General features: G+C 41.8%; 1 protein-coding gene across 1 annotated transcript in view; it reads right to left on the bottom strand.

Annotated features, from left to right (window-relative positions):
- Positions 1-13261: 13261 nt before the first annotated feature.
- Positions 13262-27578, bottom strand: part of kcnh8 (potassium voltage-gated channel, subfamily H (eag-related), member 8) — a 431818-nt gene continuing 417501 nt past the window's right edge. Inside the window, exon 16 of the mRNA XM_072575729.1 lies at positions 13262-14950. Coding sequence (XP_072431830.1) covers positions 14240-14950 — 711 coding nt within the window. The 3' untranslated portion in view covers positions 13262-14239. The remainder of the gene's footprint in view (positions 14951-27578) is intronic.

Below are 27578 nucleotides of genomic sequence, written 5' to 3'. Positions count from 1 at the left end.
AGTGCACTTCTCAGTGTAGGTAGTGAATCTGCTGAAAGCTTTACTGTTGTGGCTGGGTCGTAGATAGTGTTTTAATCAGAAAGGCAATCAAGGGCTATGGCAAAAGGCAGGATGATGGATTGAAATCTGACCACTGGCCCATAATGGTCATGTGAACAATGATAGCTTCCCCATGGTTCACATGTTGAACAGAGTTACTTTGGCTGGGACCTGCTTGCTCAGTCTTGTGGTAATGGATGTTCACCAATATTGATAAGACTGTGAGCCTGGTAGTGTTTATCCAGATGTTGCACAGAACTGTTGGATGTAGGAATAGTGTTTGACAACTGTGGAAAAATGTCAACAGCACCTATGACTGAGCAGCTCTCTTCAAGTTATACCCCGTGCTGAACCCAAATGGGAAGAGGGCCAGAAAAGGTGCTCCAAAAACAGGCTGTCCCACTTTCTCTTGCCTGGGAAATCATGCCAAGTGATTTCACCAACTTTGTGGCCAAAGAAAGCAAACTTCATATTTTGTAACTTGGAATGTTAGAACACTCAGTGTTAGATTACCTCAAGTAGCCGAACACATGATACCACATGAGTTATCAAAACTCCAAATTGGCATCAGAGCCTTCAATATGACCTGACATCCTCGGGAAGGAATAAGCAGGAGATACACCTTCTACTCAAAATGACCATCATGTCTATGAAGTTTGTTCTGCCTTCTGAAACTGCCAGAACTCTCTATTGTATAAATGAAAGACTTTGTGACACTTATCTGCAGCTCAGTATCAATATGCCACATAGGAACATAGGCATGCAAGTAGGCCATTCAGCCCCTCAAGAATATTCCACTATTTGCAGAAATCATGGCTGATCTGTAGTCTTTAGACCATACCCCTTAGTACCTTTGCTTAATAATACATACCTATCACAGGTTTGGAATTAACAATTGATCTGGCATCAACTGCTATTTGAGGAATAGAGTTCCAAATCTCTAACACCCTTTGTGAACCAAAGTGCGTCCTAACATTCCTCCTGAATGGTCTGGCCTTAATTTTTAGCCATTGCCCTCTAGTTTTAGAATTCTTAACCAGTGAAAATATCTTATCTTTATCTACCTTGTCTTTCCTGTTACTATCCTAAATATTTTGATCAGATTACTGCTTAACGTTCTAAGTTCCAGAGAAAACAGACCTAATTTGTACAATCTCTCATCATAACTTAACCTCTGAAGTCCAGTTTATCATTCTTGTAAACCTAAGTTGTACAGCCTCCAAGGCCAATACATCCTTCCTAAGGTTTGGTGTCTAGATCTGCTCACAGTATTGCAACAAAGGTCTAACCAGGGTTTTGTATAACTATAGCATAACTTCTGTGTCTTATACTCCAGTCCTCTAAACTTAACTTTTATCAGTGCTTTGTGCCCAGACCCTTGACTTTTAATGAAAATGTTAAGGAAAGTTTCTATTTTGAACGTGATGAAGTCCTGCCTGCCATTGCAACAGATCAACCTTCTAGGAGCACTGGCTGGGAGGGGGTGTAACATCAGGTTGACCATGATATCAACACCCTTAGATGAACTATTGGGAATAACAACATGAGAAAAACCATTATGAGTGGTGTCCTCCTATTGACAAAGTATGCTCTAGAACATATGAGAATGTTCAAGTATGTTCAAAGAGCAATACTACAAAGAGACTCTTCTGCCAGGAGGAAAAATACTAAATCACATGGAGGCCTTGTCAATCAAAGCACTGGCACATCCTCAATAAGCAATCTATTTGCCTTTTGGATTTTGAAGCATGCTATTATTGCATTCTGGCTAATAGATGTTAGCATTTTTCTGCCATTGGTGTCAGCTAACTGATCTTTATTTCCTGTTTCTCACAATCCTTTCTTGAATCAGTGGATTGTGATCTTTAGTTTCTATGCTGCAGAAATTGGGGGAATTCTGGAAGATCAATAACTGTGTGCCCATTATCTCTGATATCATCTCTTTTAAAGCCCCAAGATGTTGGGAGCAGAAAAGGTTGAGGAACCTTGATAGAGGTGTATAGGATAAGAGGGCCATGGACAGGGTGGATAGAAACCAGCTGCTCCCCTTAGGTAAAGTGTCAAGAAGAAGGGGACACACTTTTAAAGTGAAAGGAAGGAGGTTTAGAGGTTTTTTAGGAAAGATGTTTTCACCCAGAGGGTAATAGGTGTCTGGAATGCAGCGAGTGGGAGGGTAGTTGCAGTGTGAAACCTGACAACCTTTAAAAAGCACTTAAATAAGCACTTGAAGTGGCATAGCATTCAAGAATATAGACCTACAGCAGAAACTGGGATGAGTTTAGTTAGTAGAGCATTTTTGGACTCAATAGGTTGAAGGGCCTCTTCAGTTCTATGATTCCATGATGTGGTCATCAGATCCAGGGGTTAGCTTTTAGTCTGTAGTCCTATTTCCTTATAAATTTAAAATTCTTAATAAACTTTTGTTTCTTTATTGTTTCTGGAAAGCTTTATGTGTCTTCCACCATGAAGACAGATGCAAAGTATTTGTTTAATTCTCTGCTTTTTTTTATTTCCACAGTAATTCCTCCTGTTTCTGCTTCTAAGGGACCCACATTTACTTTCACTAATCCCTTTTCTTTTACCTCTCTAAAGAAGCTTTGATTTTTTTTATGACTCTTGCTAATTTACACTTACATTTTCTTTGCTCTTTATTAATTTATTAGTCTTCCTTTATTGCATACTAATTTTTACCAGTCATCAGGCTCACTACTCCTTTTGGCAACATTATAAGCCCCTTTCTTTATCCAACAGGGCTCAAACTTATGTTTTTATTTTGTTTAAGTCTGAATTGTAACAAGTGCTTTGGAGGGTAATTTTTTTTTATGAGGCTGAGGAAGATTTCTTGTGCTACCGTACCTCATTAATTACCTACCTATGGTGTCTTTGATGTCTGATTTCTGCCCCAATTTACTACAGGCCATTCCACTTAAACTTGCCACCCAATGGTTGCCAGCTGAAACACCAGCATCCCTTGTGGTTGTACCATCTTTAAAAGCCCATGGTGCACTACCCTGCTTGATCTAGGAAGGAGCTTGAAGAAATCAAGGAAGGGGAAGATAGCACCATGGTTCTCTGACAGGGGTCCTCGTGGGCAGGATCATCCAGTGGGGGGGCGTAACCTTTTCCTGGAGGACCAGCAGAGGAGGCTGCATCACCCAACCCTGCCAGTCTGAGCTGAGGTTACCACCCAAATTTTTGCTATCTGCACAGTGCAGAGGAATGGTCAGCTTTGCAGAAAGAAAGTCAATGACTTTCTCCGCTCTGCTGTGCTAAGTGCCACACTCTTTTCTCTGCCACTCACTGTATATTTGTCTGCGCCCACCTCCCACCAATGCACGTGCTCTAATATTCTCATTATTGCATGTAACGCCTTCTCTCACTTGCTCTACTAACCCACCCCTCCAAGCCTTTCACACCTTAATCCTGCATGGTATCTGTGCTACCTCTTTAGTCCTTCAGTGCACCTCCATGTCACAAGAATTTCAACAATATAATAGCATCTCTATGATTTGCAATTAGTTTGCACAACCTCATAAGTCATAAACGTGTTATGTTCCCATGTATAACAGTTAAGGCTCTTTTGGTGGTTTGCCTACTGGCTGGATGGCAAGAACTCAGTAAAATTCCAGTTTACAATACTTTAACTACTGTTATTATAGTAATAACATAAAAACAGTGGTAGGCCATTCAGACTCTCGAGCTTGTTCCACCATTCAACGAGATCATGGCTGATCTGTCGTCTAACTCTATGTCCCTGCCTTTGGCCCATATCCCTTAATACCATTGTTTAACAAAAAAAAACTACTTAATGTTTAAAATTAACAACTGATCCAGCATCCACTGCTGTTTGTGGAAAAGCATTCAAACATTTACCACCCTTTGTGTATAGAAATGCTGCCTAACATTTCTTGTGAACGATCTTGCCCTAATTCTCAGACTATGCCCCTAGTTTTAGAAATGCTATAATAATGAGTTTTCTTTGCAGACTAGTCACTATTTATTCCTCATCCAACACCACCAATATAGCTCACCTCATTTGTTATATATGGGACCTTGCTGCGTGTTAATGGATTACTGTGTTCGCTTACGTAAGCCATTTAACTAAACTTCAAAATCAACTTGTGAGTGAGGCACTTTGGAAAGTTCTGAGGAGATGAAAAACAAGTTGTTTCTTTCTTGTACATACCAGTGATGTGCAGGTTAGTGGATTAGCCATAGTAAATGAGGGGTTGGGGGATAGGATAGTGGGGCTGGGCTTGGGTGGGTGTAATTCAGAGAGTTGGTGCAGCATCAATGGCTGAATGGAGTCTTGTTGCACTCTAGGGATTCTATGATTCTAGGATTTGACAGTCTTTAAATTTGAGGGCAGACTTTTCAAAAGGTAAGGAGTCAGGGAGAAATCTCCTACGTATAAACCATTCCATGTTTACAGATAACGTTGAAAGTGGGATTGGTTAACAATCTAAGAACAATGTCAAAGGAATTGAATTGAAAGTAAATATTCAAAACCTTTTTTGAAAAAGGTGGAACAAAATGTTGAAGAATCACTATATCTGAATGGGATGCATGCTAGAATACTGAAGGATGTTTTTAGTGTAAGTTACTTCCATTCCAACTTCAGTTGGAAACCCAGCCTATAACTGTTGCACAAGCTGTTCAGTGAAGCACAGACTATGTAGGGCTTTAATGTTCAGGTGAAAAGAGGGTATCTTGCTCTATAGATCTCAGTGTGAAAGTTATTTTTGGGTGTCTATCAGATGATTTTGTGGGTGGCACGGTGGCACAGTGGTTAGCACTGCTGCCTCACAGCGCCAGAGATCCGGGTTCAATTCCCGCCTCAGGCGACTGACTCTCTGTGTGGAGTTTGCACGTTCTCCCCGTGTCTGCGTGGGTTTCCTCCGGGTGCTCCGGTTTCCTCCCACACTCCAAAGATGTGCAGGTCAGGTGAATTGGCCATGCTAAATTGCCCATAGTGTTAGGTAAGGGGTAGATGTAGGGGTATGGGTGGGTTGCGCTTTGGCGGGTGCGGTGTGGACTTGTTGGGCCGAAGGGCCTGTTTCCACACTGTAAAGTAATCTAATCTAAATCTAATCTAATTTCCAGTGGTACCTGATGCGTTCATTTCCCTCTGTTCCTTCTATTCAACTTCCCATTCTTTCTCTAAGTAACACAATTCAACTGGGATATCTAAACAGATTTCATTCCTTACACTGAGTGTCATCAGGTAAGAAAAGAAAGCCCAAGGGACTAAGGAAGAAAGCTAAATCCAGTAGTTAGATTTTGATGAACAAAAATAAACAAACAATGTTCCAAATAATCGTTGAGCTGCAAACACTCAGTGACTTGAAAATTCTGTCAAGTTACCTTTTAACTTTGGTGTGCTGGCAGCAACTTAGAAACTCTCAAGGGCTCTAGTCTACTGATGTTCTCAGCAGCATCAGGAGATCTGATTAGTGACACCCACAGCAGCATTCAGATTTGTTTCAAAAATAGCTGTCATCATTTAAGCAGCAGCAGCATCAGTCTTACCTTTGGAAGAATGTCTTTCGTGGTTTATATAAGGGATGTTAAAGATGCAGCGTTAGTCTGTTACTGCTTCATTTTTCTGTTCTGATCATTCTGATCAGCATCCAAGACCAGATGGTTGAAATGGAAGATACTCAGACTAATAACTCAAAGATTACAGGGAGATGGATGTTAAATTCCTGGGAAAAGTCCTCAGGTAGTTATATGAAGTAGGATGGAGGAAGGTTGGATTTTGCATCAGTTTGGCGAGCAGATTAATGAGAGGGCCATTCTGCTTTAGAAACTGTGGTCTAAACTATTTCCATACCATAATGCAAAGTAATTAGTCATTGTATAATAAAACCTTATTTATAATTGTATAATTAAATAGGTGCATGCTTTCTTCTACCAGACTCTTGTGGAACAGTTAGCTTCATAAGGATATTGCCCCTTGCTCTTGAGCTATTATGTACATTGTAAATTCCAGAGATGGGTTTTGTGAAATATTTTGCTTTTGGGAGAAATGTGTTTCTCGGACTTGGTACCACAATATAATGTTTGGTCATTGTGATGTGCCTTCACTGCATATTATTGGTCCATTTTTGCCTTAATATTTCCTTTTCTGGAGTACATACAGCTTTGCTAGAAAGTAACCTGCATTTTTGCAGCACATTTAACAAAACCCAAACGATGGAAAGGTTGCAGGCAGGAAAATAAGGATTAGGAAGGTGAGGTTTCATGGGATGGCAAAACTACGCAATGGTGAAAAAAGAGCAGTCACAGCACCAACCCCACCAATAACCCCAGCTGCCTGATGGTAGATTCTCAAAGAACACTTCACATCCCTGCTGTCCCAGCATACCGATTCTGAAATAGTTTCCACTACCTTCTTCACTCCCATCAGACAATTGTCACCTCACAATCCAATATCTTTTCCTTCATTTGACGACAAATACAAAACCCAAATAACTATCTAATAGCTGTATTCCACATATGTATGACTCTTAACTCAAATAATTAAGGAATGCACTTGTGAAAACCCCAGTTTGAAATTTGTGCTGACATTTTTCAGCCCAAATTGGATGTTAAAAATAATTATTTGTGCCAGAAAAGAATAATGAACTTAGAATATATTTAATAACACTCATAATGTGCCATTATATTTACCACAATTCCCCATGTTATTCCAATAGTGTGAAACTCTCTTGTGCATATGGTATTATGTTTTCTAGCGCTACTTTGAACAGTATCTCCAAAATTTCAACTTGCAATGCGGAAGGCTGCTGAGCTTCCATTGAGACTACTTCATATCATTGTGGTGGGTGAACTCAAACAGCTCTGGTCTTGAGGGCCTGACTTCAGACTATAGCATCTTGATATGGGCTGGGACAATCTGTTGGCATCATCAAAAACACTGGTGAAGAAGTTGGCAAGGAGCAAATTGTTTGGAGAGAGAACAGAATGTGCTTTTCCAATAGTGCGAAGGTCACTGCATGCAGGACCACAGTGATACAGTGAAGGAATGGGGCCAACAGAATCACCCTATTGAGGGCCAGCATAGACGTAATGAGCAGAATGACCTTCTTCTGTTCTTTAATAGCTCCAGAACTTTTCTATAATGCACTAACAGCTCTACATTGCAACAGCATGTAGGACTCCAATGATCTTTGTTATTGATTCCTGCACTCCTGATTGAAAAGTCTGCTCACACTGCACTGACTAGAGACTTGTCTATGCCGTAATTGTATTAGGCTGGTGGCAGTTTTATTTGGGACTTCTGCCCCTATCTGAGAAGATGTCCCACCTAGATAGCTGTCTGGCTAATCTGATTGGCTTGTAGCTGTGTAGTCCCAGAAGGCCAAAGTCAAGCAGTGGGCATGACTGGACTACAATCAGTTTATGAAGAATCAGAGCAATGGATTGTGGATTACGGGTAAATTCGGAATTTAATTTAGTCTGCCTGGAAGACTCCAGAAGGTTTGGGGAGGAGAAAGCAAGGAGGGCTTTAAATGCCAGAAATGGTGAGATAAAGAGGATGGCACAATCTGGTGGATGCTGTGGTGTCACCAATGGGCAAAATGGTTTCCTCCAAAGAAGTTACTGCCTCATCTGTGCTTGCCTGAAAATAGTTTATGAAGATGGGATTGCATGTTAATTGCTTTGGCCATCTTCTCCTGCCACACTTTAGACTTTGGAAGAAACAGATAGAGGCCCTTGAGTTGCTACTAGTGGGTCATTTAAGGACCTCAACATAGTCTGGCCTAAGGGCTTGATACCTGTCCACTGTAATTTGGGAGAGGGGTGGATGGACAGGTGATTTTATTTAATGAGCACCCAAACTCCTGCCTTCAAATATATCATTGTCAGACCATTATATTCAGTCCATTATTTTCCTCTGATGGAGAAAAGATGTACAGATGGCCTCCATTAATCACCATCTCCTGCATCAATTTGTATGCCACCAATGTCTGCAAGAACAGGGCCCTCTACTTTTTGTCATTTACATAAATGATTTGGATGCGAGCATAAGGGGTACAGTTATTATGTTTGCAGATTTCACCAAAATTGGAGGTGTAGTGGACAGCGAAGAGGGTTATCTCAGATTACAACAGGATCTGGACCAGATGGGCCAATGGGCTGAGAAATGGCAGATGGAGTTTAATTCAGGTAAATGTGAGGTGCTGCATTTTGGGAAAGCAAATCTTAACCTATACACTTAATGGTAAGGTCCTAGGGAGTGTTGCTGAACAAAGAGACTTTGGAGTGCAGGTTCATAGCTCCTTGAAAGTGGAGTCACAGGTAGATAGAATAGTGAAGAAGGCATTTGGTATGCTTTCCTTTATTGGTCAGAGTATTAAGTACAGGAGTTGGGAGGTCATGTTGCGGCTGTACAGGACATTGGTTAGGCCACTGTTGGAATATGGCGTGCAATGCTAGTCTCCTTCCTATTGGAAAGATGTTGTGAAACTTGAAAGGGTTCAGAAAAGATTTACAAGGATGTTGCCAGGGTTGGAGGATCTGAGCTATAGGGAGAGGCTGAACAGGCTGGGGCTGTTTTCCCTGGAGTGTCGGAGGCTGAGGGGTGACCTTGTAGAGGTTTACAAAATTATGAGGGGCATGGATAGGATAAATAGACAAAGTCGTTTCCCTGGGGTCGGGGAGTCCAGAACTAGAGGGCATAGGTTTAGGGTGAAAGGGGAAATATAGAAAAGAGACCTAAGGACAACTTTTTCACGCAGAGGGTGGTACGCGTATGGAATGAGCGGCCAGAGGATGTGGTGGAGGCTGGTACAATTGCAACATTTAAGAGGCACTTGGATGGGTATATGAATAGGAAGGGTTTGGAGGCATATGGGCTGGGTGCTGGCAGGTGGGACTAGATTGTGTTGGGATATCTGGTTGGCATGGACCAGTTGGACTGAAGGGTCTATTTCCATGCTGTACATCTCTATGACTCTATGTTATTGTTATTGACAGTAACAAAAACAGAGTTCAGGAGAAACTCAGCAGTTCTGTAGCATCTGTGTAGAAAGAAACAGAATTAATATTCAAGTCCAGTATGATACTTGTTCCATGAATCCAACCTTGCCCTTCTTAGCATAAGAGGCCATGGGTTTGGGAGGTGTTGTAGAAGTAGTTGCTGCAGTGCAGTTTTAGATACCACTGTTACCACTGAGTGTTAGAGGTGCAGAAAATGAACGCTTAAGGAGGTAAATGTAACGGTCAATTGAATGGACTGCTTGTTGCAACTGGTCTCATCCAGGCAAATACAGAGTGTTCCATTACACTCCCCACTGGGTCTACTCTTTCATCATTATTCACCTGGTCTTCATATATTTTTTGAAAATGCTTTGGGTTTTCCTACAGTCCGTCTGGCAATCTCATACATTCTCTTAGTTTCCATGATCCCTTTTTAAGATCCCAACCCCCGTCAAACATTGTATAATACTCTGTCTTATTGAACCTGGTTGGGCCAAGGACACTAAATTGAGGAACTCTTCAGTGATGTCCATGGACCGCGATAATTGACATCTAAGAACCACAACTATTTTCCTTTGTGCTAAGTATGACTCTAACCAGCAGATATTTAATTTTGATTCATATTGGCTTTGGTTTTCTTCTGGCTCCTTGATGTCTGATGAAATCACATGCCGCCTTGTTGTCTCGGTCAGTCACTCTCACCTCACTTCTTGAGTTCAGTTTTATGTCCATGTTTTGACCAAGACTATAATTAGATCAGAGCTGAATGGCCATAAGGAACTCAAACTTAGAGCCAGGAGCAGGTTATTTTTAAGTAAGTGTCATCCTGCAGCAATGATAATGACCACTACCATCACTTTGTTGATGGTCAAGAGTAGACTGATAGGGAAGTAACCGGCTGAGTTGAACTTGTTTGTTTGTGCACTGAACATATTTTGGCAATTTTCCACATTGCCATGTGGACTCCAGTGTTGTAGATGTGCTGGAATAGTGTGGATATGGGTATGACTAGTTTGCAGTTGTCAAGGTGTATAGTCTTTGCAGTATCTAGTACCTCCAGCTGTTTTATGTCATCATGAAGAACTAGGGCAATATGGATCATCCACTATTCTAATTCAAGGTGGATGCAAATACTTCATTTGTATAAATGTGCTGGTTCCCCCATCATTGAGAAAGGGAGTATTTGTGGTGCTACCTCCTCTTGTTAGGTGTTTGATTCTCCAATATTATTTATGATTGCACAAGGGCAGAATGCAGAGCTTTGATCTGATCTGTTGGTTGCAATTTTGCTCAGCTTTCTCTCCCACATTCTGTTTCCTTTATTAGGGATGTAAGTAGTCCTGTCCCTTCAAACAGTTATACCTTATTTTTAGGTACGCTTGGTGCTGCTCCCGACATACTTTTCTGCATCCTTAGCTCTTCACAGTTTTCCGATCAGCTTGATGGTGATTGTAGAATTCTGGAAATGGCGGTCATATGACTACAGATTATGTTTGAATACTGTTTAGGTTGATAGATTTTGCCCTATTGTTGCAGATGATGCAGGGCACACCTGAAATCGCGAGATTTGACTCAAGGACTGTACAGTGATTCTTTCACTAACCTTACCAGTGTTGTTTTAGAAAGATGCATGTGTGACAGGTAGATTGGTGAAGATGATTGAGAATCAGTATTTTCCTCTTATTGGTTGCCACACCATCTGCTGCAGATCCAGTCTACCAGTTACATCATTTCAGATTTGACCAGATTGATCAATAGTGTACTACTGAGCCATTCTTGGTGATGGCCACTGAAATACCACCCAGAACATATTCTGTGCCCTTGCCACTCTGTGATCCAATGAATTTCTGTTCAAAATGGAATAGTCATGATTCATCAACTGAGGTGGTGAGGTCAATGGTAATTAGCAGGTTTCCTTGCCCATGTTTGTCTTGATGGCATCCAGCATCAACACTGCGGTCTTCCTGGGCAACTCTCCCGTTACTGTATACCAGTGTTCAATCACCTTTGGAATGTCTGTCCTAGTGGGACAGGTCATACCTGAGGATGGTGGTGTTGGTGTCAGGGACGTTGTCTATTGAGGTAAGATTCAGTGATTAGGATGATGTCAGGCTGTTTCTTGACTAGATTATAGGACAACTCTGCAAATTTTAACACAAGACCTGAGAAGTTAGCAACTAAGATGCACCTTTCAGGGTCGATAGGTTTTGCCATGGCTGCTCCCGGTGTCTGGATCAATGTCAAATGGTTCACTCTTGGTATGTTAATTTTATAGTTTGTAGCAACTTATTACAACAGAATGTACTTGTTAGGCCACTGCTAGGCCACATAGAAACCACTTAAGTGTTTACTACATTTTTTGTGAGTATGGAGTTATATGTAGGCCAGACCAGGTAAGGTCATGGTCACTAATATCCTATCCTCAGAGATATTAGTGAACCAAGTGAGATTTTACAACAATGACTTCATGTTCACTAAATAAGGAAGAACATTTAATTCTAGATTTCATTCATTGAGTTCAAATTTCACTGGCTGCAGTGATGGAACTTCATCCCATGTCAGCATAGCATTAGCGTTGGCCCCTGGATTACTCATGCACTGATGTTATCATTACATCACTGTCTCCTTGAATACATTTTAACCATCTGCCCAAGAACCCAAAACATTCAAAATGTGTAGCAACTGGCCACACACTGGATAAACATAAAATGTCAGAAGCTGAACTAGCCATTTTGATACAGAACTGGCTCAAAGATAGAAGACAGAGGGTGGTGATGCAGGGTTGTTTCTTCAGACTGGAGGTCTGTGACCAGTGGAGTGCCACAAGGATTGGTGCTGAGCTCACTACTTTCATCATTTATATAAATGATTTGGATATGAGCATAAGCGGTATAGTTAGTACTTTTGCAGATGACACTAAAATTGGAGGTGCAGTGTACAGCGAAGAAGGTTACCTCATATTACAATGGGATCTTGATCAGATGGGCCAATGGACTGAGGGGTGGCAGATGGAGTTTAATTTAGATAAATGCAAGGTACTACATTTTGGGAAAGCAAACCTTAGCAGGATTTATACACTTAATGGTAAGGTCCTTGGGAGTGTTGCTGAACAAAGAGACCTTGGAGTGCAGGTTCATAACTCCTTGAAAGTGGAGTCACATATAGATAGGATAGTGAAGAAGTCGTTTGGTATGCTTTCCTTTATTGGTCATAATATTGAGTACTGGAGTTGTAAGGTCATGCTGCGGCTGTACAGGACATTGGTTAAGCCACTTTTGGAATATTGCATGTAATTCTGGTCTCCTTCCTATCGGAAAGATGATGTGAAACTTGAAATGGTTCAGAAAAGATTTACAAGGATGTTGCCAGGGTTGGAGGATTTCAGCTATAGGGAGAGGTTGAATAAGCTAGGGCTATTTTCCCTGGAATGTCAGATGCTGAGGGGTAACCTATGGAGGTTTACAAAATCATGAAGAGCATGGATAGGATAAATAGACAAGGTCTTTCCCTGAGATGGGGCATCCAGAACTAGAGGGCATAGGTTTAGGATGAGAGCGGAAAGATATAAAAGAGACCTAAGGGGAAACATTTTCACGCGGAGGGTGGTGCGTGTGTGGAATGGGTTGCCAGAGAAAGTGGTGGAAGCTAGTAAAATTGCAACATTTAAAAGGCATCTGGATGGGTATATGAATAGGAAGTGTTTGGAGGGATGTGGGCCAGGTGCTGGCAGGTGGGACTAGATTGGGTTGAGATATCTGGTTGGCATGGACAAGTTGGACCAAAGGGTCTGTTTCTATGCTGTACGTCTCCATGACTCTATGGTTCATGGCATGTGATGTGCCATCTGCTTTAGAGGATGGCCAAATCTGGAGGACACTTTTTACCCACTGTTCCTTTAATCTGTGACTTTTATTTTGCAGTTTGCTTGTACAGGAACTCTCTCAAAGAGATGTCTAGCAATTATATTTAGACCTATTATAACAACCAGAAAGGGTGAAAGATGATAGGTTTTCTACTCATCACTATGAGTAGTATTCAGTAGGGGGTCAAAAAGCTACAGTGGTCCTGTTAGTTTTTGAATAATATTGTCGTGGCAATACAATGTGTACAAAACGCAAACCATTTGCACTACCCCTCATACAAAGTTATCAAGTTATTTTTATTAAATGTTAAGAATTTAAAAGAACATGAAATATTTGTAATGGTAGTGATTTTTTTTCATAATACTGTACTTATTTCTGGAATTACATAATTTTGTTTGACATTCCCTACAATCTTTTATTGAAATATAAGCAATAAATAAGTGTCATTCTTTATTAGTTTTAGTTATATTTTGATCACTGCAGGTACATTCATAGTAGCTAACATGCAACCATTTCTAAGTAACCTAATTCATTACATACCTTTTTAGCCACAGTGCCGTACATAACCTTTTCTCCAATTATTTGAGATAACACCATAAATAGGATTATTGTAAAGCATTTGAGTTTTCTTTCAAGCTTTGTCACAAAAAGATTTCATTATAAACATGTGACTTAAATACGGTTTCCATACCAAATGTATAAAAATAGTCATTTTTTGATAAATAATTGAACAAATTGATTTACATGATACAATGTGCAGCAACTAACCTTCTGCTACCAGCTGTAGTTGACTGATTGTCTAGGAGACTGCATGCAGCGTTAATTGTACCTGGGCCATGTCCATAAAGAAAAATGAATCAGCAGGACATCCGACCACCCAGAGCAAACTGTCCAATTCATAGCCATTCGGGATAGCTCAGCAGAGGTCTTTCAGAAATAAGAAAAACTTTGCTTTTGGGAAGAATTATTTTCTGCTATAAAAGCCATTTTTATTCAGCTGCCCTGAATTTCCAGCTGTCCTGAGGCTGTAAGTGTCTTGAATCGCCCTGGGAGCCTGCCGGCCAGATAAGCAAACTACTTTTGTGCTCAAATAGTTATAGATTCATAAGCATGCGCCTGAAAACTGTTATATGATTTTTTTTTTCTCCACTGGAGAATAATCTGATAGATTTTTACCACTTTACTTATAATAAAGTTCGATTTCCAGTGTTCCCCTGAAGTCATTTTCTGTGACTCTTCTGCAATATCAGTGGAATGCAGAAGAATATTGCATGGATGCAATCATAAAATATTCAGAACTGAAAGCTCAATGCCAACCTTTTCAGCACTTGCTTATTAATTCATCATAATCATTACAAATTAATGGCACTGTCATTCTTAAATTTGTCAGTACTTGTCATAACTTCCATTGGTGAAGCTGCCATGTTTGATAAAGAAATACCTGACATCCCCTCAAGTTCCCAGGAATCTGGAGAATTTCCAAGATCTGATGAGCTGACTGGTCCCAGGTTGGAGCTGCTACTTTCTTTAGATTTGCAAGGGAATGCTAGTGGGTTTGCTCTCTCAGGCGATGAACCTGTAGAAGATGAAAGGGTAACTGACATGGACTGAAGAGGGGTTAATGTGGTGTCAGAATGTGGAGTCACACATCGAACGCGTGGTAAGCAATCACCTTGGAGTGACTGGCAATGCTGAGCATGGACTGGTGTGGACAAAACGTGGTAATGATCACTTTCCATTGGTCGTTGTGAAATGATTCCCAGTCCTTGAGGGTTACTATATTTAATTCCTGAATCCAAAGGCCACATGTCAGCCGCCACTGTTGAGTTTTGTGATGGGTTTGTGGCAACACAAGAGGCTGTCCCACCCTGCATATGAAAACAAGGCTGATGTGATGTCCAAGCCATTCTTGCTTTCATGTTGTCCACTGTAGGGGCCATGTGAGCACCACGAACAGGCCAGAAAGGTGTATTTTTCTGTGCTGTCAAAAGGCTTTCCAGAAGATGCACTACATTGTGTAGGTCTTTGCCTAATTGAGACACTTCTTGAGTTAGATTACACATCTGTAAAATAAAGTGTACTTCGTTAGTTGATTTGTTTATGCAGTGTCAATCAAACCAAGAAATACAGGTAAAAAATTACTGCACATGACCACTCCTTTTCTTGTTTGTAGGACATTATTTTTTTACCGATTGCTCCTTTGACTTGAGACTTGTTTCCCTGCAGTTGTTTGTTCAGGAACTGTCTTAAAGAAATGCCTAGCAATCACATTTAGAACTATTACAACAACCAGAAAGGGTAGTTTTCCACTCATCAATTTGAATAACATTCAGTAAGCTGTCAAAAAGCTACTGTGGTCCTGTTAGTTTTTGAACACACAAAAACAAAATTATCGTGGGAATACGATGTGTACAAAATATAAACCATCTGTACCACTCCTCATACAAAGTTATCAAATTCTTTTTATTAAACATTAAGAATTTAAAAGAACATGAAATATTTGTAATAGTAATGAGTTTTTTTTATAATACTGGATCAATTTCTGGATTATATAATTTATTTGACATTCCCTACAATCTTTTATCGAAATATAAGCAGCTGAAAAGGTGTTGCTGGAAAAGCGCAGCAGGTCAGGCAGCATCTAAGGAGCAGAAGAATCGACGTTTCAGGCATGAACCCTTCTTCAGGAATGAGGAGAGTGTGCCAAGCACGCTATGATAAAGGGTAGGGAGGAGGGACTTGGGGGAGGGGTGTTGGGAATGCAATAGGTGGAAGGAAGTTAAGGTGAGGGTGATAGGCCGGAGTGGGGGTCGGGGCGGAGAGGTCAGGAAGAAGATTGCAGGTTAGGAAAGCGGTGCTGAGTTCGAGGGTTGGGACTGGGACAAGTTGGGGGAAGGGGAAATGAGGAAACTGGAGAAAGCTGAGTTCATCCCTTGTGGTTGGAGGATTCCTAGGCGGAAGATGAGGCGCTTTTCCTCCAGTCGTCGTATTGCTATGGTCTGGCGATGGAGGAGTCCAAGGACCTGCATGTCCTTGGTGGAGTGGGAGGGGGTGTTGAAGTGTTGAGCCACGGGGTGGTTGGTCCGGGTGTTCCAGAGGTGTTCTCTGAAACATTCCGCAAGTAGGCGGCCTGTCTCCCCAATATAGAGGAGGCCACATCGGGTGCAGCGGATGCAGTAAATGATGTGTGTGGAGGTGCAGGTGAATTTGTGGCAGATATGGAAAGATCCCTTGGGGCCTTGGAGGGAAGTAAGGGGGGAGGTGTGGGCGCAAGTTTTGCATTTCTTGCGGTTGCAGGGGAAGGTGCCGGGAGTGGAGGTTGGGTTGGTGGGGGGTGTGGACCTGACAAGGGAGTCACGGAGGGAGTGGTCTTTTCGGAACGCTGTTAGGGGAAGGGAGGGAAATATATCCCTGGTGGTGGGGTCCGTTTGGAGGTGGCGGAAATGACGACGGATGATATGATGTATATGGAGGTTGGTGGGGTGGTAGGTGAGGACCAGTGGGGTTCTGTCCTGGTGGCGATTGGAGGGGCAGGGCTCCACGGCAGAGGAGCGGGAAGTGGAGAAGATCTGGTGGAGAGCATCGTCGATCACGTCTGGGGGGAAGTTGCGGTCTTTGAAGAAGGAGGCCATCTGGGCTGTTCAGTATTGGAACTGGTCCTCCTGGGAGCAGATGCGGCGCAGACGAAGGAATTGGGAATATAGGATGGCAATTTTTACAGGGGGCAGGGTGGGAGGAGGTGTAGTCTAGGTAGCTGTGGGAGTCGGTTGGTTTATAGTAAATGTCCATGTTGATTCGGTCGCCCGAGATAGAAATGGAGAGGTCTAGGAAGTGGAGGGAGGAGTCTGAGATGGTCCAGGTAAATATGAGGTCGGGGTGGAAGGTGTTGGTAAAGTGGATGAACTGTTCAACCTCCTCGTGGGACACAAGGCAGCACCGATACAGTCATCGATGTAGCGGAGGAAAAGGTGGAGGGGTGGTGCCAGTGTAGCTGCGGAAGATGGACTGTTCCACATATCCTATGCTGGGGCCCATGTGGGTGCCCATGGCTACTCCTTTGGTTTGGAGGAAGTGGGAGGATTGGAAAGAGAAGTTGTTCAGAGTGAGGACCAGTTCAGTCAGTCGAAGGACGATGTCTGTGGAAGGGTACTGGTGCGGCGGGAAAGGAAGAAGCGGAGGGCTTGGAGTCCTTTGTGATGGGGGATGGAGGTGTACAGGGACTGGATGTCCATGGTGAAAATAAGGCGTTGGGGACCGGGGAAGTGAAAATCATGGAGGAGGTGGAGGGCATGCAGGTCCTTGGACTCCTCCATCACCAGACCATAGCAATATGACGACTGGAGGAAGAGCGCCTCATCTTCCGCCTAGGAATCCTCCAACCACAAGGGATGAACTCAGCTTTCTCCAGTTTCCTCATTTTCCCTCCCCCACCTTATCTCAGTCCCAACCCTTGAACTCAGCACCACCTTCCTAACCTGCAATCTTCTTCCTGACCTCTCCGCCCCGACCCCCACTCCGGCCTATCACTCTCACCTTAACCTCCTTCCATCTATCGCATTTCCAACGCCCCTCCCCCAAGTCCCTCCTCCCTACCTTTTATCATCGCCTGCTTGGCACACTCTCCTCATTCCTGAAGAAGGGCTCATGCCTGAAACGTCGATTCTCCTGCTCCTTAGATGCTGCCTGACCTGCTGCGCTTTTCTAGCAACACATTTTCAGCTCTCATTTCCAGCATCTGCAGTCCTCACTTTCTCCTTGAAATATAAGCAATAGATATCATTCTTTACTAGTTTTAGTTATAGTTTGATCACTGCAAGTATAGTCATAGTAGCTAACATGCAACCAATTCTATATAATCTATTTCATTGCATATAATTCCAAAAGCAACTTCCAAATGGACCCCACCACCAGGGATATATTTCCCTCCCTTCCCCTAACAGCGTTCCGAAAAGACCACTCCCTCCGTGACTCCCTTGTCAGGTCCACACCCCCCCACCAACCCAACCTCCACTCCCGGCACCTTCCCCTGCAACCGCAAGAAATGCAAAACTTGCGCCCACCTCCCCCCTTACTTCCCTCTGTGTTCTTTTAGATAAATGTGACCATGTTTTCTGGAAGTGCTATAATATGTGGTTAATTAGTATTCTGTACATAAAGAATACTGCAAACTGTGCTAGTATGGAGTCTATGTTGATTATGCCATATGGTGTTTTTCTGCCCAAGAACAAAGTACTGCTTTGATAAGTACTGCAGTAAATTTAATACACGCTAGAGTATGGAGAAATGATTAAGAAATGCCATATCACTTTCAGAATACAGGAAGGACAGCTGTAAGATAAAATCTGGCTCCCCTCATGCTAATGTAATATTGTTGGATATAATATTTTGATAGACTTGTATTGGGTAAGGGTACTGAGGGGTTAAAGGCAGTACACAGTTGAAACATAGATCACCTGTGATCTAATTGACAAATGCAAAATAAATTGTATTCACATAGCACCTTTCCTGGCCTGAGGACAATACAAAGCACTTTACAACCTCTGCACCAAACAAACTTTACTGTTGTAAAATAGAAACTATGGCAGCAAATGTGACAATGAATAGAAATTCCACCAAATGACAGTGATAAAGGGGTATCACGGACTATTCCTGTGATTTTGTCAGGCAAAAATATGGCATGTGATCTTTCATGTCACCCTGAATTCAGCTGAAAGACATGCAGAACCTCTGACTGCTGCACGTCAGTACCAGCAATGGAGAATCATATTAGATTTTAAACTCAAGTATTGAGCGTCTAAACTATCTATGTAGGGTTCTATCTTCCTCCTATGAACAGAATTAGTACAGAAAATTATACATCATGTACGTGTACATTCTCAGTAAAGAATACTGTCTTATCTATGTCCATGAATAGCATCTAGTCTGTGTTTCTATTCACACTGTGAAATCTATCCTCAGACTCATAGTTTCTGATGTATGCTGCTTTTGAAAGTAATTATTAACTATATATCACCTCAAATCAAATACAGATTCAGTCTGGGAACTAATTGCAGCATATTTTCACAGTGTATTTTTCTTCCTTATTTGACATTGTATGGCAATGAGATATGGAAGTCTTTGTCTTCATGCATCTGATTACAGACAGAGCCAGCTCACTCAGTCCATAGGTGGACATCTTCCCATTTGACAGACTGTGTGCATTGGATTGCAGAAACATACATCATGGAAGAATGCCATTCAGACCATCATGAATGTGCTGGCTGTTTGAAAGTTGTACCCAATTAGACCCACTCTATTACTCCTTTGTATATCCCTGTCAATGTGTCAAATAATCACATGAATTAGGAGCAATAAGAATCCATTTCAGCTCTCATGGTACCTTTGCTATTCAATATGATTATGGTTCATCTGTTAATGAAAATAAAACATTACTGATGCTGAAAATCTGAAGTAAGCAAATAGAATACTGGAAACATTTCAACAGGTCTCGCAGCATCGCTGTGGAGTTAACAGTTTGAGTTTAATACAACTCTTCTTCAGCTGAAAAAAAGACAAAAAGATCTGTGGATGCTGGAAATCAGATGCAGAAATTGCTGTTAAACTCGCTTCTGGAGTCTAGTTCTGTTTTAGGAAGGTTATTGTTAAGCTGCAGAGGATTCATAGAGTCATAGAGATGTACAGCACGTCCAACCTGCCCATGCCGACCAGATATCCCAACCCAATCTAGTCCCACCTGCCAGCTCCTGGCCAATATCCCTCCAAACCCTTCCAATTCATATACCCATCCAGATGCCTTTTAAATGTTGCAATTGTACCAGCCTCTACCACTTCCTCTGGTAGCCCATCCACACATGCACCACCCTGTGCTTGAAAAAGTTGCCCTTAGGTCTCTTTTATATCTTTCCCCACTCATCCTAAACCTATGCCCTCTAGTTCTAGACTCCCCTATCTCAGGGGAAAGACCTTGTCTATTTACCCTATCCATGTACCCATTGATTTTGTAAACCTCTATAAAGTCACCCCTCAGCCTCCGACGCTCCAGGGAAAACAGTCCTAGCCTATTCAACCTTGCCCTGTAGCTCAAATCCTCCAACCCTGGCAACATCCTTGTAAATCTTTTCTGAACCCTTTCAAGTTTCACACCAACCTTCCTATAGGAAGGAGACCAGAGTTGCATGCAATATTCCAACAGTGGCCTAACTAATGTCAGCCGCAACATGACCTCCCAACTCCTGTACTCAACACTCTGACCAATAAAGGAAAGCACAGCAAATGCCTTCTTCACTATCCTATCTACCTACGACTCCACTTTCAAGGAGGTATGAACCTGCACTCCAAGGTCTCTTTGTTTAGCAACATTCCCTAGGACCTTACCATTAAGTGTACAAATTCTGCTAAGATTTGCTTTCCAAAATTTCAGATAAAATTAAACTAAATTCCATTGGCCACTCCTCAGCCCATTGGCTTATCTGATCAAGATCCTATTGTAATCCAAGGTAACCTTCCTCACTGTCCACTACACCTCCAATATTGGTGTCATCTGCAAACTTACTAACTATACCTCTTATACTCACATCCAAATCATTTACATAAATGACAAAAAGTAGTGGACCCAGCACCAATCCTTGTGGCACTCCATTGGTCACAGGCCTCCAGTCTGAAAAACAACCCTCCACCACCACCCTCTGTTGGCTAGTTTAAGCCAGTTCTGTATCCAAATGGCTAGTTCTCCCTGTACTCCATGAGATCTAACCTTGCTAACCAATCTCCAATGGGGAACCTTGTTGAACGCCTTAGTGAAGTCCACATGGATCATGTCTACCGCTCTGCCCTCATCACTCCTCTTTGTTACTTCTTTAAAAAACTCAATGAAGTTACCAGGATGTTGCAAGGAATGGAGGGATTGAGTTATAAGTAGAGGCTGCATAGACTGGGACTTTTTTCGCTGGAAAGGAAGAGGTTGAGGGGTGACCTTACGGGGGTTTATAAAATCATAAGGGGTATAGATAGGATGAATGGAAGGTGTCTTTTCCACAAGAGTGGGTGATTTCAAGATTAGGGACAAATTTTTAGGATGAGAGAAGGAAGATTGAAAAAAATACATGAGTTTTTTTTTATACAGGGAATGATTCATGTGCAGAATGAACTTCCAGAGGAAGTGGTGGATGTGGATACAGTTAAAAAATTTGAAAGGCATTTGGATAAGTACATGAATAGAAAACATTTGGAAGGATATGGGCCAAATGCAGGCAGGTGGCACTAGTTTAGTTTGGGATTATGGTCAGCATGGAGTGGTCGGACCGAAGGGTCCATTTTAATTCTTTCTCCTCTCACTTTGAAAATATGCCCCCTAGTCTTGAAATTCTACACCCAAGAGAAAAGCTGCTGTTCACTTTATCTGTACCCCTCATGACTTATAAAACTCCATCAGGTCACCTCTCAACCTCCTATGCTCCAGTGAAAAACATTCTAGCTTACCCAACCTTTCTTTATAACTCAAATCCTCCATTCCCAGCAACATCTGGTAAATCTCTTCGGAACCCTCTTCAGCTTAATAATATCCTTCCTATAACAGGTGACCAGAATTGGACACAGTACTCCAGAGTCATTCTCTGATGTTTTTTGTGTTCTGACCAGTTATCTTACTTGCCATTCATCTTTGTGCAATTATATGTTCCAACCTTAAGTTTGATGATTTACTTAATGTCTTTAGCTAACCACAGATGGTGGGTTTCCCCTTGGATTTCTCCTTTGCATTATTCTGAAATGTCCCTTAAGATTTCTACCGATGCTTCTCTACTGATCTATTTCTTAGCCTAAAAATTCAATTCACTCAGTTTAATATCCAAATAGTTGCCTCTATTAAAGATTAAAATGCTAGTCTTAGACCACTCTTCTCCCTTTCAAACTGGATGTAAAGTTCAATCAAGTTGTGAATGCTGCTACCTACAGATACACTTATTCTGCAGTAATTGATTAATCCTGTCAAGTTACATAAGACCAAATCTAGTATAGCCTACTGTTTGGTCATTGAAGGAAATACTGCTGTGTGAAACTATTTCAAACATTCTATGAACGTGCCGATCAAAGTATTTCTAATATGATCTTTCCAGTTTGAGTGTTGATTTAAATCGTCCATAATTACTGTTTTCTCACAAACTTGCAATATTTCCCAACAAAAAAAAAATCCCTGAGGAACCATGGATGCTGGAAATCAGAAACAAAAACAGAACAGGTTAGAAAACCTCAGCAGGTCTAGCAGCATCTGTGGAGAGAAAGCAGAGTTAACATTTTTGGTCCAGTGATCCTTCTTTAGGCTGCAGTATTTCTAGTTGTATATTTTTTCCAACATCGTAGTTCTGTTTGAAGGCCTTGTAGATAACTCCCACAAGTGATTTCTTACCCCACACAAACTAATTCTACATTGTTTCCCATGATATGCCCAATTTTTTTTCTGAAATTTACAATTCAATCAGCTTCCAATAATGTCTTTTCTTCCAGATTGTGACAACTTGCTGCATAAATGAATTTCTTCTTGCTGTCTCCTCACCCCTTCCAGAATATATTCTAATTATTATTTAGAATTACAGAATGGATGGAATTCATCACCACAGTAAACCCCCCCCCATCCAATTCCCAGAACAAATGGGTTTGAAGACCTGAAACACAAGTGCAATCCATCTCAAAACCTACCCAACTGGTTTTAATGGAGGCTGAATGGGGGTTGATGATCAATATCTCATGAGGTAGATTGGTCATTCAAACTTTGAAGAAGGCTGTGTGCGTCCACTTTAAAAGGATTTGTATTTTTAACCTATGTTGATTACATTTCCTGGGCATTTGGAAACCCAAAAGAAACAAAGAGAGGAGAGAGACTGGATCTGTGAGGACATGCCTATATGCCTGCTATTGGACCAGGGGAAGCAGCAGTTTCTCCCCAAAACTAACATGTTCTGCCTGTTCTCCCACCTTTATATCTCCCTCTGACACCACTGATCAGAGACCTGCTAAATTCAGCCATTGGGTCAACCTTTGAATCCCACATAACTTCATCTGATAAAGCAGCAGTGCTCTGAAAGCTTGTGATTTCAAATAAACCTGTGGGTCTATAACCCGGTGTTGGGTGACTTCTGACTTTGTCCTCCCTAGTCCAACCGCAGCCCCTCCATACCATCAGTCCCACATCATTGCCACCACTGCCCAATAATCACTTTCCCACAGTACCAACCACTCAATCACTCAATTCCTTGCACCCATCCCCACACTCCCCCATACCCCATACAAACACCTCCTCCTAACATCCTTAACTCTGACTCACCTACCACTGAACTTCTATACACCGATCACCTGCTTGAATTTCCCAGCATTGGACATCCCATCATTCTACCTCCAACACCACTACACCAACGTAATGCCAAAAACTCCCTCGTGATCACAAACCTTCCCATCCCAGTGCTTCTAATTTTTGACTGTGGTCTAACCCTGACCTCTGATATGCTTCCGATCTCTCCCCAAACTCCCATTATCTACACAGCAAACTACAGTGATCATCACTCCTAATGATCAGTGAACACACTCATGCTTAGACTGCAAGTTTTTCTGCAGTATTTGCTGCCCAACAGGCATGAACTTATCAATCCGGTTTGCTTCAATGTACAGAATCTATCTGAAAAACATAACGCACACATAGACGTAAAATTCTGTTCCGAGTCAGTACATTTTTAAATGTTGGTGCAATTCTTGTAAATTTTTTTTTGGGTCTTCTCCAGTATTTCCATTTCTTTTCAATAAGTTGGTTATCAGAAGCGTGCAAAGTACTTTAAGTTTGGTCCATTCAAATTTCAACCTACGGGCGAGGGACACTAAGACAAGCAAGGAAATGGGAATCCCATCCCAACTGCCTGAGCGCAATCTAAGAACAAGTCCAATTCCTACGTGAATGCTGAAGGAATCAAATACTACCACTCTGGGTCAGATACAGACCACCAATCAATAACCCACAAGCCAGGGAAACAGTCAGACAAAACAGTCTCAGAATGATCCAGGTTATGATTATGGACTCATACAACAGATTACACAGGTACAGACCAGAAATTGCACGCCAAAAGTTGTTAATTTCGAAAACAGCCGGTCAGGAGTGGAGCACAACAATTGAACAGGCCATCACCTTAGGACAGAATATAACTGTGTACAGAAAGAGAATAGCACCACAAGACAAAATGACGAAGCTAACCAAAAGTAGAGAGGACAACATGACAGACACCTGGTTTGGAAACCTCTCCAACAGACAGCTTACAGACACAGAAAAAGTGGTACTAGCCAAGGGACTCAACTACAACCACAGGGATGCAAATACAACAGACTTCCTAGCTGCACTAGAATGTATACTCAGAACTAATGGATTAAATGAAGAGACAGAGCAAATTGATACTCTTACTAACAAAGAATAGACAAACAAACAACCTCAACACCAAAGAGAGAGATGCCCAAAAAACACTCAAAATCACAAGGACATAATTATAGTACAGTGGACAAAGGCAGAATGACAGTTATCATGGACCAGACTGAATAATTTCAGAAAGCAGAAAAACTACTAGCAGAGACCGACACCTACCTACAGAGGGAGTTTGACCCTATGTCACAGCTAACCAATAGAATAAACAACACACTACAGAACCTTCAAAAAAATGGACTAGTCACCAGGATTGACCTACAAAGGATGAAACCAGAAAGCAACAACACTCCAAGACTTTATGGATTACCCAAAGTACACAAAGCAGACAGTCCAGTCAGACCCATTATGGCTCTGCCAGGAATGCCATCGCATAAACTAGCAAAAAAACTCCAACAAAAACATTATAATCAGCGGATCCAAACACTCCAAATACAAGCACCACAGGAACTCCTAGACAACATAAAGAACATAAATGTAGACAAGGATGAAGCATTGGTCTTAATGGCACTGTTCACTTCAATTAACAAAACTCTAGCCAGAGAGACAATAGCCAATCTCCTGGACAAACAGAATAGACAACACAATGGGGAACCCATCAACTAGGACTGCATACTCAAACTACTACGCCTGTGCTTGACGACACACTCACATTCAGCAACCAAATATATGAACAGTTCAATGGAATACATATGGGGTCACCCATCTCTGGACTCATAACAGAAGCAGTGATGCAAAGACTGGAACAAACAGCCCTTCCACAAATCCAACCCAAACTCTGGATCAGATATGTAGACAGCAATTTTGTTATTATTAAGAGAACAGAAATTGAAAACACACATCGGATTATCAACACCATTCTCACAGGGATCAGATTTATGAGAGAGGATGAAACCAACAATTAACTCCTATTCCTGGATGTGATGGTTCAAAGAACACAGAACGGTGAATGCAGCACAAAAATGAACAAGAATATCACACACACCGACTAGGTGCTGAATTACAACAGCAGTCACTCGAACACACACGCGAGAAGCTGCATTAGGACCCTGTTCAAAAGGGCTACAACACACTGCAGCACCGCCGACCTATGAATGGAAGAAAAACATCTCTATACAGGCTTCGCCAAGAATGGATACCCCCTCAACTCCATCCACAGAAGCCTAACAGACAAACAACATGATGAGGACATAGTATGACTTAACTCACTAGCCACGTTACCTTACATAAAAATCTCTCAGAACTGACAGTCAGATTTTTCTGACCACTCTGATTCACGACAGCCCATAAACTGACAGCCATGCTCAGACAACAACTCACCAGGACACAAGACACTATACCCATCATGTGCAAGACTAATGTACAAGATTCCATGCAAAGACTGCACAAAACACTAGTGCAGACAACTGACAATCCACATCCACGAACACCAACTAGCCACTAAACGCTATGACCAGCTGTTCCTCGTAGCCATACGTACGGATGAAAGCGACCACAAATTCAACTGGGACAACACAATGTTCATAGGACAAGCGAAACAGAGAACAGCCAGAGAATTCCTAGAAGCATGGCACTCATCCACGGACTCCTGAACCTAGACCCAACATACTGGTCACTACAACGAGCAACTGGAAGCAGCAGAAACGGCACCAAATAAATTCCAGAAGACACAGTACAGCAGTATTTCACAGGAGGCTCCAAAGTACTGAAGATGTCACCTTGCAGGGGATGAAACACCTGCAAATCAACTTCCCAGCTCAGCGAACATACTCACAATCACAACAACTGGCACCCAAACTACAAATCTTTTCACAAACTTTGAACACCTTATGAAGCATCGTGCATGGATCTGGAATTCAGTGAATGCTTTCAAAAGAGATTTGGGTCATTATTTGGAGAGAAATGTGCACAGCTACTGGGGAGTAACACTAGGTGTATTCCTCTCATGGAGAATGAGCACAGAATTGAGAGGTCAATTGTCTTCTTTCAGTGATGTAAACATTGAATGATTCTGTGTTTAAAGTTTAAGCCTGAATGCATAGATATATTCTGACATGTAAGCACACAGCTGTGTGCAGACAGGTGATCAAGAAATGCCACACTGCATTGGACACAGTGAAAGCTATAATACCTGACAACAGTCAGATTGTGGAGCTCAATACTTTAGCTTCTTTTTCTAGCTATTCATCTAACCAAGCTGTTACATTACACCTACAGTTCGCAATTCTAGAAAAAATGGAAAACTGCCTAGATATTTTCTGTTGCAAAAACATTCACCTTCATCAATTATTACTATATCAGTCTACTCAAAATGATCAGTAAAGTGGTTTAAGGAGTATCTGTATTGTTAAAAGCATCAGTGACTCATGAATAACCTGCTTACTGAAAGTATTTGCTGGACCACTTGGTCTCAGATGTCATTGCAGCTTTTCTCCAAAGGAATTTAGTTGTTATTGCTGGAAGCCAGTCACTTCAAACTCAGGGCATTTGCACAAAATTTCCTGAGGGATTGAGGGCCACAAAATATAAACTGGAGCTGCTGACTGAGGATTACACAATGTACAGCTCCATTCACAATTAATGTTACTGTGTTGAAATCCTGGAAACCTCTCCCTAATGGCATTATGGCTTGACCTACAGCAAATGGACTGCAGTGGCTCAACAAGGCAGCTCACTACAACCCTGTCAAGCTTGACGAGGGACAAGCGATAAATATTGGCCCAGCCAGCAATGCCTATAGCCCATGAATGAATAAAAAGATAATGAAACAGTCCATACGCCAAACCTTGACTCACATCCAGATTTAAGATAATAAGTGCCAATTTACAGTTGTGCTTCTCATACTGGTCAATGACTATTTCAAAGCAGTATAAAATGCAACAATCTCAATGGCATTACTATAATTGTGGCTCTCACCATCAATATATTTAGGTCTTGAAAAACTGCACTGGACCAACCACATAAATACTTTGGCTATTGAGTTAAAAATCACACAACACCAGGTTATAGTCCAACAGGTTGCACCTGATGAAGAAGCAGTGCTTCGAAACCTAGTGCTTCCAAATAAACCTGTTGGACTATAACCTGGTGGTGCGTGATTTTTAACTTTGTCCACCCCAGTCCAACACTGGCACCTCCAAACCTTGGCTATTATTGATAGCCAGGAACTGGATACTTTGCAACAAGTTGCTCTTTCCTTAACTCCCCAAAGCGTTTCCATCACCTGTACAAGAGAGTGA

This window comes from Chiloscyllium punctatum, chromosome 8 (genome assembly GCF_047496795.1).
Source record: "Chiloscyllium punctatum isolate Juve2018m chromosome 8, sChiPun1.3, whole genome shotgun sequence".
NCBI lineage: Eukaryota > Metazoa > Chordata > Chondrichthyes > Orectolobiformes > Hemiscylliidae > Chiloscyllium > Chiloscyllium punctatum.
This window is presented reverse-complemented; position numbering and strand designations above follow the sequence as displayed.